This window comes from Bombina bombina, chromosome 6 (assembly GCF_027579735.1).
Source record: "Bombina bombina isolate aBomBom1 chromosome 6, aBomBom1.pri, whole genome shotgun sequence".
NCBI lineage: Eukaryota > Metazoa > Chordata > Amphibia > Anura > Bombinatoridae > Bombina > Bombina bombina.
The window spans coordinates 1,129,218,488-1,129,240,633 of NC_069504.1; the positions used below are offsets into that span (position 1 = coordinate 1,129,218,488).

At 26.5% G+C, this 22,146-nt stretch overlaps 1 protein-coding gene across 1 annotated transcript in view; it reads left to right on the forward strand.

The window, feature by feature from the left end:
* LOC128664920 (sulfotransferase 6B1-like) overlaps positions 1 to 21,105 on the forward strand; it is a 35,486-nt gene extending 14,381 nt beyond the window's left edge. Inside the window, exons 4-6 of the mRNA XM_053719711.1 lie at positions 18,177 to 18,271; positions 19,260 to 19,446; positions 20,975 to 21,105. Coding sequence (XP_053575686.1) covers positions 18,177 to 18,271; positions 19,260 to 19,446; positions 20,975 to 21,105 — 413 coding nt within the window. The remainder of the gene's footprint in view (positions 1 to 18,176; positions 18,272 to 19,259; positions 19,447 to 20,974) is intronic.
* Positions 21,106 to 22,146: the final 1,041 nt, after the last annotated feature.

Sequence of the window (22,146 nt, forward strand, 5' to 3'; positions counted from 1 at the left end):
CACAAATAAAATACATTACAGCAGTTACAATCATATAAACACAAATAAAATACATTACAACAGTTACAATCATATAAACACAAATAAAATACATTACAACAGTTACAATCATATAAACACAAATAAAATACATTACAACAGTTACAATCATATAAACACAAATAAAATACATTACAACAGTTACAATCATATAAACACAAATAAAATACATTACAACGGTTACAATCATATAAACACAAATAAAATACATTACAACAGTTACAATCATATAAACACAAATAAAATCCATTACAACAACAGTTACAATCATATAAACACAAATAAAATACATTACAACAGTTACAATCATATAAACACAAATAAAATCCATTACAACAGTTACAATCATATAAACACAAATAAAATACATTACAACAACAGTTACAATCATATAAACACAAATAAAATACATTACAACAGTTACAATCATATAAACACAAATAAAATACATTACAACAGTTGCAATCATATAAACACAAATAAAATACATTACAACAGTTACAATCATATAAACACAAATAAAATACATTACAACAACAGTTACAATCATATAAACACAAATAAAATACATTACAACAGTTACAATCATATAAACACAAATAAAATACATTACAACAACAGTTACAATCATATAAACACAAATAAAATACATTACAACAGTTACAATCATATAAACACAAATAAAATACATTACAACAGTTACAATCATATAAACACAAATAAAATACATTACAACAACAGTTACAATCATATAAACACAAATAAAATACATTACAACAGTTACAATCATATAAACACAAATAAAATACATTACAACAACAGTTACAATCATATAAACACAAATAAAATCCATTACAACAACAGTTACAATCATATAAACACAAATAAAATACATTACAACAGTTACAATCATATAAACACAAATAAAATACATTACAACAGTTACAATCATATAAACACAAATAAAATACATTACAACAGTTACAATCATATAAACACAAATAAAATACATTACAACAGTTACAATCATATAAACACAAATAAAATACATTACAACAGTTACAATCATATAAACACAAATAAAATACATTACAACAGTTACAATCATATAAACACAAATAAAATACATTACAACAACAGTTACAATCATATAAACACAAATAAAATACATTACAACAGTTACAATCATATAAACACAAATAAAATACATTACAACGGTTACAATCATATAAACACAAATAAAATACATTACAACAACAGTTACAATCATATAAACACAAATAAAATCCATTACAACAACAGTTACAATCATATAAACACAAATAAAATACATTACAACAGTTACAATCATATAAACACAAATAAAATACATTACAACAACAGTTACAATCATATAAACACAAATAAAATCCATTACAACAACAGTTACAATCATATAAACACAAATAAAATACATTACAACAGTTACAATCATATAAACACAAATAAAATACATTACAACAACAGTTACAATCATATAAACACAAATAAAATACATTACAACAGTTACAATCATATAAACACAAATAAAATACATTACAACAGTTACAATCATATAAACACAAATAAAATACATTACAACAGTTACAATCATATAAACACAAATAAAATACATTACAACAGTTACAATCATATAAACACAAATAAAATACATTACAACAGTTACAATCATATAAACACAAATAAAATACATTACAACAACAGTTACAATCATATAAACACAAATAAAATACATTACAACAGTTACAATCATATAAACACAAATAAAATACATTACAACAACAGTTACAATCATATAAACACAAATAAAATACATTACAACAACAGTTACAATCATATAAACACAAATAAAATACATTACAACAGTTACAATCATATAAACACAAATAAAATACATTACAACAACAGTTACAATCATATAAACACAAATAAAATACATTACAATGGTTACAATCATATAAACACAAATAAAATACATTACAACAACAGTTACAATCATATAAACACAAATAAAATACATTACAACAACAGTTACAATCATATAAACACAAATAAAATACATTACAACGGTTACAATCATATAAACACAAATAAAATACATTACAACAACAGTTACAATCATATAAACACAAATAAAATACATTACAACAGTTACAATCATATAAACACAAATAAAATACATTACAACAGTTACAATCATATAAACACAAATGAAATACATTACAACAGTTACAATCATATAAACACAAATAAAATACATTACAACAGTTACAATCATATAAACACAAATAAAATACATTACAACAACAGTTACAATCATATAAACACAAATAAAATACATTACAACAGTTACAATCATATAAACACAAATAAAATACATTACAACAGTTACAATCATATAAACACAAATGAAATACATTACAACAGTTACAATCATATAAACACAAATAAAATACATTACAACGGTTACAATCATATAAACACAAATAAAATACATTACAACAGTTACAATCATATAAACACAAATAAAATACATTACAACAACAGTTACAATCATATAAACACAAATAAAATACATTACAACAGTTACAATCATATAAACACAAATAAAATACATTACAACAACAGTTACAATCATATAAACACAAATAAAATACATTACAACAACAGTTACAATCATATAAACACAAATAAAATACATTACAACAGTTACAATCATATAAACACAAATAAAATACATTACAACAGTTACAATCATATAAACACAAATGAAATACATTACAACAGTTACAATCATATAAACACAAATAAAATACATTACAACAGTTACAATCATATAAACACAAATAAAATACATTACAACAACAGTTACAATCATATAAACACAAATAAAATACATTACAACAGTTACAATCATATAAACACAAATAAAATACATTACAACAACAGTTACAATCATATAAACACAAATAAAATACATTACAACAACAGTTACAATCATATAAACACAAATAAAATACATTACAACAACAGTTACAATCATATAAACACAAATAAAATACATTACAACAACAGTTACAATCATATAAACACAAATAAAATACATTACAACAACAGTTACAATCATATAAACACAAATGAAATACATTACAACAGTTACAATCATATAAACACAAATAAAATACATTACAACGGTTACAATCATATAAACACAAATAAAATACATTACAACAGTTACAATCATATAAACACAAATAAAATACATTACAACAACAGTTACAATCATATAAACACAAATAAAATACATTACAACAGTTACAATCATATAAACACAAATAAAATCCATTACAACAGTTACAATCATATAAACACAAATAAAATCCATTACAACAACAGTTACAATCATATAAACACAAATAAAATACATTACAACAGTTACAATCATATAAACACAAATAAAATACATTACAACAGTTACAATCATATAAACACAAATAAAATACATTACAACAGTTACAATCATATAAACACAAATAAAATACATTACAATGGTTACAATCATATAAACACAAATAAAATACATTACAACAACAGTTACAATCATATAAACACAAATAAAATACATTACAACAACAGTTACAATCATATAAACACAAATAAAATACATTACAACGGTTACAATCATATAAACACAAATAAAATACATTACAACAGTTAAAATCATATAAACACAAATAAAATACATTACAACAGTTACAATCATATAAACACAAATAAAATACATTACAATGGTTACAATCATATAAACACAAATAAAATACATTACAACAGTTACAATCATATAAACACAAATAAAATACATTACAACAACAGTTACAATCATATAAACACAAATAAAATACATTACAACAGTTACAATCATATAAACACAAATAAAATACATTACAACAGTTACAATCATATAAACACAAATAAAATCCATTACAACAGTTACAATCATATAAACACAAATAAAATACATTACAATGGTTACAATCATATAAACACAAATAAAATCCATTACAACAGTTACAATCATATAAACACAAATAAAATACATTACAATGGTTACAATCATATAAACACAAATAAAATACATTACAACGGTTACAATCATATAAACACAAATAAAATACATTACAACAGTTACAATCATATAAACACAAATAAAATACATTACAACAGTTACAATCATATAAACACAAATAAAATACATTACAACAGTTACAATCATATAAACACAAATAAAATACATTACAACAGTTACAATCATATAAACACAAATAAAATACATTACAACAGTTACAATCATATAAACACAAATAAAATACATTACAACGGTTACAATCATATAAACACAAATAAAATACATTACAACGGTTACAATCATATAAACACAAATAAAATACATTACAACGGTTACAATCATATAAACACAAATAAAATACATTACAACAGTTACAATCATATAAACACAAATAAAATACATTACAACGGTTACAATCATATAAACACAAATAAAATACATTACAACAGTTACAATCATATAAACACAAATAAAATACATTACAACGGTTACAATCATATAAACACAAATAAAATACATTACAACAGTTACAATCATATAAACACAAATAATTATAACAGTTACAATCATATAAACACAAATAAAATACATTACAACAGTTACAATCATATAAACACAAATAAAATACATTACAACAACAGTTACAATCATATAAACACAAATAAAATACATTACAGCAGTTACAATCATATAAACACAAATAAAATACATTACAACGGTTACAATCATATAAACACAAATAAAATACATTACAACAACAGTTACAATCATATAAACACAAATAAAATACATTACAACAACAGTTACAATCATATAAACACAAATAAAATACATTACAACGGTTACAATCATATAAACACAAATAAAATACATTACAACGGTTACAATCATATAAACACAAATAAAATACATTACAACGGTTACAATCATATAAACACAAATAAAATACATTACAACGGTTACAATCATATAAACACAAATAAAATACATTACAACAGTTACAATCATATAAACACAAATAAAATCCATTACAACAGTTACAATCATATAAACACAAATAAAATCCATTACAACAACAGTTACAATCATATAAACACAAATAAAATACATTACAACAGTTACAATCATATAAACACAAATAAAATACATTACAACAGTTACAATCATATAAACACAAATAAAATACATTACAACAGTTACAATCATATAAACACAAATAAAATACATTACAATGGTTACAATCATATAAACACAAATAAAATACATTACAACAACAGTTACAATCATATAAACACAAATAAAATACATTACAACAACAGTTACAATAATATAAACACAAATAAAATACATTACAACGGTTACAATCATATAAACACAAATAAAATACATTACAACAGTTAAAATCATATAAACACAAATAAAATACATTACAACAGTTACAATCATATAAACACAAATAAAATACATTACAATGGTTACAATCATATAAACACAAATAAAATCCATTACAACAGTTACAATCATATAAACACAAATAAAATACATTACAACAACAGTTACAATCATATAAACACAAATAAAATACATTACAACAGTTACAATCATATAAACACAAATAAAATACATTACAACAGTTACAATCATATAAACACAAATAAAATCCATTACAACAGTTACAATCATATAAACACAAATAAAATCCATTACAATGGTTACAATCATATAAACACAAATAAAATCCATTACAACAGTTACAATCATATAAACACAAATAAAATACATTACAATGGTTACAATCATATAAACACAAATAAAATACATTACAACAGTTACAATCATATAAACACAAATAAAATACATTACAACAGTTACAATCATATAAACACAAATAAAATACATTACAACAGTTACAATCATATAAACACAAATAAAATACATTACAACAGTTACAATCATATAAACACAAATAAAATACATTACAACAGTTACAATCATATAAACACAAATAAAATACATTACAACGGTTACAATCATATAAACACAAATAAAATACATTACAACGGTTACAATCATATAAACACAAATAAAATACATTACAACGGTTACAATCATATAAACACAAATAAAATACATTACAACAGTTACAATCATATAAACACAAATAAAATACATTACAACGGTTACAATCATATAAACACAAATAAAATACATTACAACGGTTACAATCATATAAACACAAATAAAATACATTACAACGGTTACAATCATATAAACACAAATAAAATACATTACAACAGTTACAATCATATAAACACAAATAAAATACATTACAACAGTTACAATCATATAAACACAAATAAAATACATTACAACAGTTACAATCATATAAACACAAATAAAATACATTACAACAACAGTTACAATCATATAAACACAAATAAAATACATTACAGCAGTTACAATCATATAAACACAAATAAAATACATTACAACGGTTACAATCATATAAACACAAATAAAATACATTACAACAACAGTTACAATCATATAAACACAAATAAAATACATTACAACGGTTACAATCATATAAACACAAATAAAATACATTACAACGGTTACAATCATATAAACACAAATAAAATACATTACAACGGTTACAATCATATAAACACAAATAAAATACATTACAACGGTTACAATCATATAAACACAAATAAAATACATTACAACAGTTACAATCATATAAACACAAATAAAATACATTACAACAGTTACAATCATATAAACACAAATAAAATACATTACAACAGTTACAATCATATAAACACAAATAAAATACATTACAACGGTTACAATCATATAAACACAAATAAAATACATTACAACAGTTACAATCATATAAACACAAATAAAATACATTACAACAGTTACAATCATATAAACACAAATAAAATACATTACAACAACAGTTACAATCATATAAACACAAATAAAATACATTACAACGGTTACAATCATATAAACACAAATAAAATACATTACAACAGTTACAATCATATAAACACAAATAAAATACATTACAACAGTTACAATCATATAAACACAAATAAAATACATTACAACAGTTACAATCATATAAACACAAATAAAATACATTACAACAGTTACAATCATATAAACACAAATAAAATACATTACAACAGTTACAATCATATAAACACAAATAAAATACATTACAACAGTTACAATCATATAAACACAAATAAAATCCATTACAACAACAGTTACAATCATATAAACACAAATAAAATCCATTACAACAACAGTTACAATCATATAAACACAAATAAAATACATTACAACAACAGTTACAATCATATAAACACAAATAAAATACATTACAACAACAGTTACAATCATATAAACACAAATAAAATACATTACAACAGTTACAATCATATAAACACAAATAAAATACATTACAACAGTTACAATCATATAAACACAAATAAAATACATTACAACAGTTACAATCATATAAACACAAATAAAATACATTACAACAGTTACAATCATATAAACACAAATAAAATACATTACAACAGTTACAATCATATAAACACAAATAAAATACATTACAACAGTTACAATCATATAAACACAAATAAAATACATTACAACAGTTACAATCATATAAACACAAATAAAATACATTACAACAACAGTTACAATCATATAAACACAAATAAAATACATTACAACAACAGTTACAATCATATAAACACAAATAAAATACATTACAACAACAGTTACAATCATATAAACACAAATAAAATACATTACAACAACAGTTACAATCATATAAACACAAATAAAATACATTACAACAGTTACAATCATATAAACACAAATAAAATACATTACAACGGTTACAATCATATAAACACAAATAAAATACATTACAACAACAGTTACAATCATATAAACACAAATAAAATACATTACAACAACAGTTACAATCATATAAACACAAATAAAATACATTACAGCAGTTACAATCATATAAACACAAATAAAATACATTACAACAGTTACAATCATATAAACACAAATAAAATACATTACAACAGTTACAATCATATAAACACAAATAAAATACATTACAACAGTTACAATCATATAAACACAAATAAAATACATTACAACAGTTACAATCATATAAACACAAATAAAATACATTACAACGGTTACAATCATATAAACACAAATAAAATACATTACAACAGTTACAATCATATAAACACAAATAAAATCCATTACAACAACAGTTACAATCATATAAACACAAATAAAATACATTACAACAGTTACAATCATATAAACACAAATAAAATCCATTACAACAGTTACAATCATATAAACACAAATAAAATACATTACAACAACAGTTACAATCATATAAACACAAATAAAATACATTACAACGGTTACAATCATATAAACACAAATAAAATACATTACAACAACAGTTACAATCATATAAACACAAATAAAATACATTACAACAACAGTTACAATCATATAAACACAAATAAAATACATTACAACAGTTACAATCATATAAACACAAATAAAATACATTACAACAGTTACAATCATATAAACACAAATAAAATACATTACAACAGTTACAATCATATAAACACAAATAAAATACATTACAACAGTTACAATCATATAAACACAAATAAAATACATTACAACAACAGTTACAATCATATAAACACAAATAAAATACATTACAACAGTTACAATCATATAAACACAAATAAAATACATTACAACAGTTACAATCATATAAACACAAATAAAATACATTACAACAACAGTTACAATCATATAAACACAAATAAAATACATTACAACAGTTACAATCATATAAACACAAATAAAATACATTACAACAACAGTTACAATCATATAAACACAAATAAAATACATTACAACAACAGTTACAATCATATAAACACAAATAAAATACATTACAACAGTTACAATCATATAAACACAAATAAAATACATTACAACAGTTACAATCATATAAACACAAATAAAATACATTACAACAACAGTTACAATCATATAAACACAAATAAAATACATTACAGCAGTTACAATCATATAAACACAAATAAAATACATTACAACAGTTACAATCATATAAACACAAATAAAATGCATTACAACAACAGTTACAATCATATAAACACAAATAAAATACATTACAACAGTTACAATCATATAAACACAAATAAAATACATTACAACGGTTACAATCATATAAACACAAATAAAATACATTACAACAGTTACAATCATATAAACACAAATAAAATCCATTACAACAGTTACAATCATATAAACACAAATAAAATACATTACAACAACAGTTACAATCATATAAACACAAATAAAATACATTACAACAACAGTTACAATCATATAAACACAAATAAAATACATTACAACAACAGTTACAATCATATAAACACAAATAAAATACATTACATCAACAGTTACAATCATATAAACACAAATAAAATACATTACAACAACAGTTACAATCATATAAACACAAATAAAATACATTACAACAACAGTTACAATCATATAAACACAAATAAAATACATTACAACAGTTACAATCATATAAACACAAATAAAATACATTACAACAGTTACAATCATATAAACACAAATAAAATACATTACAACAGTTACAATCATATAAACACAAATAAAATACATTACAACAGTTACAATCATATAAACACAAATAAAATACATTACAACAGTTACAATCATATAAACACAAATAAAATACATTACAACGGTTACAATCATATAAACACAAATAAAATACATTACAACAGTTACAATCATATAAACACAAATAAAATACATTACAACAGTTACAATCATATAAACACAAATAAAATACATTACAGCAGTTACAATCATATAAACACAAATAAAATACATTACAACAGTTACAATCATATAAACACAAATAAAATACATTACAACAGTTACAATCATATAAACACAAATAAAATACATTACAACAGTTACAATCATATAAACACAAATAAAATACATTACAACAGTTACAATCATATAAACACAAATAAAATACATTACAACAACAGTTACAATCATATAAACACAAATAAAATACATTACAACAGTTACAATCATATAAACACAAATAAAATACATTACAACAGTTACAATCATATAAACACAAATAAAATACATTACAACAGTTACAATCATATAAACACAAATAAAATACATTACAACAGTTACAATCATATAAACACAAATAAAATACATTACAACAACAGTTACAATCATATAAACACAAATAAAATACATTACAATGGTTACAATCATATAAACACAAATAAAATACATTACAACAACAGTTACAATCATATAAACACAAATAAAATACATTACAACAACAGTTACAATCATATAAACACAAATAAAATACATTACAACAACAGTTACAATCATATAAACACAAATAAAATACATTACAACGGTTACAATCATATAAACACAAATGAAATACATTACAACAACAGTTACAATCATATAAACACAAATAAAATACATTACAACAGTTACAATCATATAAACACAAATAAAATACATTACAACAGTTACAATCATATAAACACAAATAAAATACATTACAACGGTTACAATCATATAAACACAAATAAAATACATTACAACAGTTACAATCATATAAACACAAATAAAATACATTACAACAGTTACAATCATATAAACACAAATAAAATACATTACAACAGTTACAATCATATAAACACAAATAAAATACATTACAACAGTTACAATCATATAAACACAAATAAAATACATTACAACGGTTACAATCATATAAACACAAATAAAATACATTACAACAGTTACAATCATATAAACACAAATAAAATACATTACAACAGTTACAATCATATAAACACAAATAAAATACATTACAACAGTTACAATCATATAAACACAAATAAAATACATTACAACAGTTACAATCATATAAACACAAATAAAATGCATTACAACAACAGTTACAATCATATAAACACAAATAAAATACATTACAACAGTTACAATCATATAAACACAAATAAAATACATTACAACAGTTACAATCATATAAACACAAATAAAATACATTACAACAACAGTTACAATCATATAAACACAAATAAAATACATTACAACAACAGTTACAATCATATAAACACAAATAAAATACATTACAACAACAGTTACAATCATATAAACACAAATAAAATACATTACAACAGTTACAATCATATAAACACAAATAAAATACATTACAACAGTTACAATCATATAAACACAAATAAAATACATTACAACAGTTACAATCATATAAACACAAATAAAATGCATTACAACAACAGTTACAATCATATAAACACAAATAAAATACATTACAACAACAGTTACAATCATATAAACACAAATAAAATACATTACAACAACAGTTACAATCATATAAACACAAATAAAATACATTACAACAGTTACAATCATATAAACACAAATAAAATACATTACAACGGTTACAATCATATAAACACAAATAAAATACATTACAACAACAGTTACAATCATATAAACACAAATAAAATGCATTACAACAACAGTTACAATCATATAAACACAAATAAAATACATTACAACAGTTACAATCATATAAACACAAATAAAATACATTACAACAGTTACAATCATATAAACACAAATAAAATACATTACAACAGTTACAATCATATAAACACAAATAAAATACATTACAACAGTTACAATCATATAAACACAAATAAAATACATTACAACAGTTACAATCATATAAACACAAATAAAATACATTACAACGGTTACAATCATATAAACACAAATAAAATACATTACAACAGTTACAATCATATAAACACAAATAAAATACATTACAACAGTTACAATCATATAAACACAAATAAAATACATTACAACAGTTACAATCATATAAACACAAATAAAATACATTACAACAACAGTTACAATCATATAAACACAAATAAAATACATTACAACAGTTACAATCATATAAACACAAATAAAATACATTACAACAGTTACAATCATATAAACACAAATAAAATACATTAGAACAACAGTTACAATCATATAAACACAAATAAAATACATTACAACAACAGTTACAATCATATAAACACAAATAAAATACATTACAACAGTTACAATCATATAAACACAATCGGATGAAAATTATTAAAAAACAAATTGCATAAACCATGAAAACATTTACAAACATATTTATGCAATATTCATTTTTTATAAAGGTTTTAATTATGTATTTACTGTAAATATTTACCATCCCAGTGTTCTGCACATAGCAGAATATGTTTTATGTATTTATAAATAAATATATCTGTATATATGTATACCTATATATAGTCATATACATATATATCTGTATAAATGTATACCTATATATAGTCTTATACATATATATATAGTACCAAAACAAATCAGATATATATAGAAATATGTACTTATGAATAAATAGAGGTATATCTGTATAAATGTATACCTATATATAGTCATATATATATATATATATATATATATATATATATTACCAAAAAAAATCACATATATATAGAAATATGTACTTATGAATAAATAGAGGTATATCTGTATAAATGTATACCTATATAAAGTCTTATACATATATATATATTACCAAAAAAAATCACATATATATAGAAATATGTACTTATGAATAAATAGAACATATTCTGCTATGTGAAGTACATTGGAATTTAAAATATCATGTCGGGTTAGCACACATGAGATTATGGGATCGGGTTTGCAGGCGTATTGGATGTTTTTTCCACTTTTTTTGCTCAATTGAGTTCTATGGGGGAATAGGTTATTGCACCCAATATTTTAAGTTTGGCTTTTTGCACTTGTCAGGTTAGCGCACGAGCGAAAACTATTTACTTTCAACTCAAAATATGAGCACAACTCGACACGTGCAAAAAGCTTACTTCTAGTGCTATTAACGCTCAAACAGGAGCGTTAAATAATGCTCCACTCCAAAATATCTTGTTCTTATTAGGGAAATTAATTATATTTGTTATAGAAGTATAGTCATAACTGATATTAAAATGATTTGCTTGTGTAAAAATAACTCTGTTAGCAATAGGGTGCTTATTATCATTACACAATTTTATAAGAAATATTTTAAATCTTAAAGGGACATGAACCCCAAAATTTTGCTTTCATGATTCAGAGAATACAATTTTTAACACTAACAATTTACTACTATCTAGTTTGCTTTATTCTTTAGGTATCCTTTTTTTAAAAAAACGCAATGAACATGGGTGAGCCAGTCACACAAGGAATCTATGTGCATCCACCAATCGGCAACTCCTGGGCCTATTTAGATATGCTTTTAAACAAAGGATATCAAGAGAATGAAGCAAATTAGATAGAAGTAAATTATAAAGTTGTTTAAATTGCTGCTCTTTCTGAATCATGAAAGAAAAAAAATGGGTTTCGTGTCCCTTTAAAATTATATAAAAAATTTAGATTGTCACCACCATCCAGGATTGGTAGGGAATGGGCAAATGGTTTTTCACATTAGCTTTAACCATTCAAAAATTAAGTTTCGCAAACGTGTTTTGCTTTTTCTCATATTCTAAAAGACTTCTGTTTGTCAAGAACAAACAATAAATTGTGTCCGTTTCAGAAGGTAATGTTACAGTTTATATGTAAATGATGCTTTATGTCTATCTATCTATCTATCTATCTATCTATATATCTATATCTATATACTGTATATATAAATAATTCTAAACTAACACAACTAAAGATATAGTAGTCTACATGTCTTCTTGTTCCTACCCCTCGCAACGAATTATTGGCAGGAAGAAGGTGCACAGAGATTGTTAATAATTAATCATGTTCTTACTTTAAAAATATATTATTAATAATAAAAATAATAATAAAGATATGTTATCACAATGAAACAGAACGTCTGGCAAGGCGGATAAAAAAACTCTCAGAAGATGCGTTCTAGGTGCAATGTGTTATCTAGTTAATTACAGTCACACAAATATTAATGGCAAATAAAGTAAACAGATAGTGGACACTAGAACATAATACTGCCCAAAGGTCTTAAGGTCTTGTACTGATTCTAATCTATGGCAATGCAGTCTTGGACTTTCATCATGACTCTCATTGCCTTTAAAGTGAAATAAGGGGGGAGTATAGACACTAGAGTATTATATATGAACAGAGGTATATCCTGAACCCATATATAGGGCAGAGGGGCACATTCAACAGTAGGGGGTTACTTATATAGTTGCTGCCAAAGACCTAACAATTAAATAACAAATCATTTACCTGTTTGTGGGTAACTCTCTTTACAGAATATTTGTGTGTATAGAAATAGATACATATAGAGGTCAGTGATTTGTTATTTCATTAATAGTTATTTGGCACTGGCAGTTATAAGTGCCACCTAAGTTTATGACTGTGGACCCTGCATACATGGTTTCTGGGATTACCTTTGCTCTCATATAATACTTTAGTAGCTATGGTCACCTCTGTCTGTCTCTTTAAAGGTGTAATATATAGACATAACTATAATGAGAGAAATGCTTATTGATTGGGTTGGGGGGCACACAGGGAGGCAGCCTCTAACCACCCCTGGAGTTGCCACTGCATATGAGTATATAAATAAATATGTGTCCTTCTATCAGCAGTTTATAGTATCTCAGTATTATGTGGACCTAAGTGAACATGACTGCTAGAATAAATATATTGCAGTAAAAGAGTTAAAGCAAGGCTACTGTGATAAAGAATATGGAATAACTAAGGCTTTGAGCCAGTGCTAATTGCTGTCATTTGTAGCTGCAGATGTATGAGATACTGCAGTCTGCTGGCAGCGTTCATCACTATCTAATGATTTTATTTGTTACAGTTGTACAACTACTTTCACACAAGGACTGTTAGTGTAGAAAGCTAAGAAATAAATAGTATCTATATCATTACATCAGCCATTGTGTAGCCATAAAATCACCAACCCTCTGTGACATCAGCTTATTATCAGCCTTGGCTAAGCACTTATGGTCAAATGTCACTTGTTCACATTTTAGTAAGCAAGAATATTTATTTAATAAAAAAGGAGAAAAAAGATGAATATGTCCAGCTGGCTAGAACAAAGATTTAATATAAAGATTCACTCCCACAGCACAAAGCTGTATTGGAACATACAGGTCTAGTCTATCTCAGGCAACATTTCAGGTTCAATCACCCAATCATGGCATAAAGCTGTGATGGCCTTGACCTGTATGTTCCAATAAAGCTTTGAAAACGTCATTGTGCTGTGGGAAGTGGATCTTTACATTATTGTGCTGTGGGAAGTACATCTTTACATTATTATGCTGTGGGAAGTGCATCTTTACATTATTATGCTGTGGGAAGTGCATCTTTACATTATTGTGCTGTGGGAAGTGGATCTTTACATTATTGTGCTGTGGGAAGTGCATCTTTACATTATTATGCTGTGGGAAGTGCATCTTTACATTACTGTGCTGTGGGAAGTGCATCTTTACATTATTATGCTGTGGGAAGTGCATCTTTACATTATTGTGCTGTGGGAAGTGCATCTTTACATTATTGTGCTGTGGGAAGTGCATCTTTACATTATTGTGCTGTGGGAAGTGCATCTTTACATTATTGTGCTGTGGGAAGTGCATCTTTACATTATTGTGCTGTGGGAAGTGCATCTTTACATTATTATGCTGTGGGAAGTGCATCTTTACATTATTGTGCTGTGGGAAGTGCATCTTTACATTATTGTGCTGTGGGAAGTGCATCTTTACATTATTGTGCTGTGGGAAGTACATCTTTACATTATTGTGCTGTGGGAAGTGCATCTTTACATTATTATGCTGTGGGAAGTACATCTTTACATTATTATGCTGTGGGAAGTGCATCTTTACATTATTGTGCTGTGGGAAGTGCATCTTTACATTATTATGTTGTGGGAAGTGCATCTTTACATTATTGTGCTGTGGGAAGTGCATCTTTACATTATTATGCTGTGGGAAGTGCATCTTTACATTATTGTGCTGTGGGAAGTGCATCTTTACATTATTGTGCTGTGGGAAGTGCATCTTTACATTATTGTGCTGTGGGAAGTACATCTTTACATTATTGTGCTGTGGGAAGTGCATCTTTACATTATTATGCTGTGGGAAGTGCATCTTTACATTATTATGCTGTGGGAAGTGCATCTTTACATTATTGTGCTGTGGGAAGTGCATCTTTACATTATTATGCTGTGGGAAGTGCATCTTTACATTATTGTGCTGTGGGAAGTGCATCTTTACATTATTATGCTGTGGGAAGTGCATCTTTACATTATTGTGCTGTGGGAAGTGCATCTTTACATTATTGTGCTGTGGGAAGTGCATCTTTACATTATTATGCTGTGGGAAGTGCATCTTTACATTATTATGCTGTGGGAAGTGCATCTTTACATTATTATGCTGTGGGAAGTGCATCTTTACATTATTGTGCTGTGGGAAGTGCATCTTTACATTATTGTGCTGTGGGAAGTGCATCTTTACATTATTATGCTGTGGGAAGTGCATCTTTACATTATTATGCTGTGGGAAGTGCATCTTTACATTATTGTGCTGTGGGAAGTGCATCTTTACATTATTATGCTGTGGGAAGTGCATCTTTACATTATTGTGCTGTGGGAAGTGCATCTTTACATTATTGTGCTGTGGGAAGTGCATCTTTGCATTATTGTGCTGTGGGAAGTGCATCTTTACATTATTGTGCTGTGGGAAGTGCATCTTTACATTATTGTGCTGTGGGAAGTGCATCTTTGCATTATTGTGCTGTGGGAAGTGCATCTTTACATTATTGTGCTGTGGGAAGTGCATCTTTACATTATTGTGCTGTGGGAAGTGCATCTTTACATTATTGTGCTGTGGGAAGTGCATCTTTGCATTATTGTGCTGTGGGAAGTGCATCTTTACATTATTGTGCTGTGGGAAGTGCATCTTTACATTATTGTGCTGTGGGAAGTGCATCTTTACATTATTATGCTGTGGGAAGTGCATCTTTACATTATTGTGCTGTGGGAAGTGCATCTTTACATTATTGTGCTGTGGGAAGTGCATCTTTACATTATTGTGCTGTGGGAAGTGCATCTTTACATTATTATGCTGTGGGAAGTGCATCTTTACATTATTGTGCTGTGGGAAGTGCATCTTTGCATTATTGTGCTGTGGGAAGTGCATCTTTACATTATTGTTCTGTGGGAAGTGCATCTTTACATTATTGTGCTGTGGGAAGTGCATCTTTACATTATTGTGCTGTGGGAAGTGCATCTTTACATTATTGTGCTGTGGGAAGTGCATCTTTACATTATTATGCTGTGGGAAGTGCATCTTTACATTATTGTGCTGTGGGAAGTGCATCTTTACATTATTGTGCTGTGGGAAGTGCATCTTTACATTATTGTGCTGTGGGAAGTGCATCTTTACATTATTGTGCTGTGGGAAGTGCATCTTTACATTATTGTGCTGTGGGAAGTGCATCTTTACATTATTGTGCTGTGGGAAGTGCATCTTTACATTGGATTTCTGTGGGGTGTATGCAGGTACCCTGTCTCAGGCGTGCACATGAAAAAAGTGTTGTTAAGTTGCTGTATGTAAAGATTTACCCCTTGCTCTCTCACGTCATTTGCATGATTAATAACATTGTGCTTAAGGTTTAGCAGTATTTGTAATACAATTATCTGACATTTCAGTTGTGTGCGGACCCTGGTTTGATCACATCTTGGGATGGGAGGAGCACAGAAATGAAATGCCAACCCTTTTCCTTTATTATGAGGCGATGAAGAAGGTGAGGTTGTGTTTATATTCATATTCCTAATATTAATTACATTTATATCACTTGTGTTGTCATTATAGTCACTACTAATATTTTTTATTTTATTGTTATAATTAGTAATATTACTGTAGCTATTTCTTATTAATTTATTATATATTATATTAACATTTAAATCATTACTAATATTTGTAGTTTTAATACCGTAATGTTTTCTAATTTTGTTACTACTGTTTTGATTTTATTTCTACAACTGTAAATATTGCTATTTTATTAATAATTATTATATTACTGTAATATTATTATTATACTTTATGGAATTTACCAATAAAATATATACTGCTATTATAACAATTACTTTATTGATACTTGAGGGACTATTATTAATAATAATAATTATTATATTAATATTATTATACGTTATGGAATTTACCAATGAAATACATATTACTATTATAATAATTTCTTTATTACTAATTTTATGTTATTATTAATAATAATTATTATTATTATTTTACTATAATATTTTTATTATATATTATGGAATTTACCAATTAAATACATACTGCTATTATAACAATTACATTATTGATACTTGAGGTACTATTGCTATATTGTATTATAATTTATGGAATTTACTCAATAAAAATTGCTATTATAATTACTTTATTACTACCTGTAGGATTATTGCTATCATTTATTATTATTATAAGTTATGCAATTTCATTATTAAATAAATATTGCTATTATAATCATTACTAAATTACTAATTGTAATACTATTGCTAAATTTTATAATTATTAGAAGTTATATTGTTATATTGTATTATTATTGTATATTGTATTATTATTATTATTAACATTATAACCAGTAGTCATTTTTGAAGTTATTAATGAAGGAAATATGATATTAGCTAAAAATAAATAGATTAATCATAAAGGCGACTTAAAAAAGACATACTTTTTTTTTTTTAAACTAATTTAAATATGATCTCTCTATTTAGGATTTGCCAAAATCAATAAGAAAAATAAGTACATTCCTGGGGATAAATGTAAATGACGATGAAATTAATGAGATCTGTAATAAGACGTCTTTCAGCGAAATGAAAACCAACGTGGAGAAAGAGAACACGGATCCCAAACACACGGTGTGTTCTCTGACATCCAACAAGAAGCTGATATTCAGGAAAGGTAAGTTCTCTCTGATAACACTTACAGTGTCTAGGACATGCTCACCTAGTGCTGAGAACAGGTATTCACAATCCAACATTTTAGTTTCATGATTCACACAGAGCAAACAATTTAACAAAATTAGGTAGGTAGTGTGCATGTATGGGACACTATATGGCAGCAGTTTTGTAAAAAAAATTTTATTTACTATTAAGCACTAGAAGACAGCAGTGTTTGCACAATGTATTATATTGTTAAACTCATTCTTCAGACAAATTTCTCACTCCTGAGCCTACCTACCTGCTCTTCAACAAAGAATACCAACAGAACTAAAAATCTGATAACAGAAATGTTTTAAAACTATACACTATCTGAATCATAAAAGATAAACTTGGGTTTCCTGTCCTTTTAAAATGACTAAAAACTAATTATGTAATGCTCCATAAAATATTTAATTAAGTTTTCCATTCTATGGAATTCAGAACCTTGACCATTCTACATACTGCTCTGTGATTGCTTAATATGTGCAGGAAGTTCAGGAACTCAATTTTATCTGTACTTAAAAAACTAAGCAACACTCAGGGGTTGCTAAAAATAAATTACAGTTTTGTCTTTTAAAATATTTATTCTGTTTGCAGATATTTTGCAATGCAGAAATTAGTTTCGTATGCATATCTAAAATAAATACTTTAATGACTTTATTTGAAAAAATGCTTATTAGACATAACCCAAACAAATATATACATTAATTTCCATAGAAAGGCACTCACTGGCGTTAATGCAATACACTTCTTTATTCGTGATGTTTCGGGGAGTTTAACCCCTTTATCAGACCTTCATCATGGGGTTAAACTCCCCGAAACGTCACGAATAAAGAAGTGTATTGCACTAACGCCAGTGAGTGACTTTCTATGGAAATGAATGTGTGTTGGAAGTTAAAGAGCACCCTGGGAGCTGATACTAAGTTGGAAGTGCTGGTCTGTGCTTTACAGGATATATATATACTGTATGCATAGTATATAAATTAAGTATCAGCTTGCAAAATAAAATAAATACATTATTCTAAAGCATTGGTCACTTTGTTAGCAGATTTTACAAATGAAAAATAAATTACTAAAAAAACTTGGTCAATATGTCTGTTATCTCTATTTATTGTAGCCACTACGGGCTAGCCGTATATAAGCGTATGCATTGTTCTAAGCAGTCACTGGGTAGTATGTAGGGCAGGCAATATAAAGCATACTTAGGTTACAGAGTTTGAGTTCAGTCTCTCTAGGGTGTGCGAGGCTAGCATTCATTTCACAGATATTGCTCAATAGCAAACAAAATAAATAAATGTATATAATTAAATATTTTTGAGACATACATTTTGAGTTTAATGTATTTTTTAAATCGAATACCATAACATTTGAAGCTGAAAATCTGCACATGATTTTAGTAAATTAGTACTATAGATCTGTATACAGAAAAAGATATCCCACCATATTACCCATTATAAGGCTGCTTAAAAATGTCATTATATTGAGGACAATTTATTTTTATATTTTAGGCACAGTGGGCGACTGGAAGTTCTACTTCACACCAAAGCAGAATAGACTGTTTGATGAACTCTACAACTCAAAGATGAATTCTAGCTATTTGGCGAAACAAATACAATACGAGACTGAAAATGTGGTTTAATCTTCTCCCAAATGTGTTGTGGAACAAATCAGCGTATATAAATGTTTGTTAGAAACAGATGTTACATGTGGCCCTGTGAAGATGTGATTTGGTAAATGACTATTTATAAAAATAAAAATCCTGGATGTTCCTGTGACCTTTAGCCCTTGATACATCAGTATGAGACACATGCGGTGTATCAGGGCCCAATCATATACCAACGCTCTGTAAGCAGGAATTGTGCATTTGACGGTGCTCATAAGCTTTGTACATTCTCCCCAAATATACATCATACTAACAGTAGACTGTACTCACAAGTTACACAAGTTGAGACTGTAGCCAAAGTGTATATAAAGTCAACAATTCTAATTAATTTAACAACATAACAAATTGTATTTACCTCTAAATATACATTAAAAACACCTATATATATTCTATTAAGGTAGTTTCTGTTTTCCAAAAGTGGCATAGGAAATTGTTGAGATCAATTCTGTGTAGTTTTTGTTTTAACTAGAGACAAAATATAAACTCAAACAAATTAAATGCCGGCATCAGATAAGGAAAGATAAGTGAGCAAGATCAGGAACCAGGATTTGAAAATAAATCAGGAGTATATCTATTAATATTTATTTTGGCTCCCCATATAATGTACTCTAGATTCATTTTTAAAAGTCCTGTTACTAATATAAAAAGCCTTAATGTGAATGTATTAAAATATTCCCCCAAACTCTCTTCACCCAATATTGTACAGCTCCATCCCTCTGTGGTCTCCCCTCCCATAGCTCACATGACTTATACTGAGCTCCACCCCTCTGTGGTCACCCCTCCCATAGCTCACATGACTTATACTGAGCTCCACCCCTCTGTGGTCACCCCTCCCATAGCTCACATGACTTATACTGAGCTCCACCCCTCTGTGGTCACCCCTCACATGATATCCTTAGCTCCACCCCTCTGTGGTCACCTCTCCCATAGCTCACATGAATTATACTGAGCTCCACCCCTCTGTGGTGTCCCCTCCCATAGCTCACACAATATCCTCAGCTCCAACCTTCTCTGGCC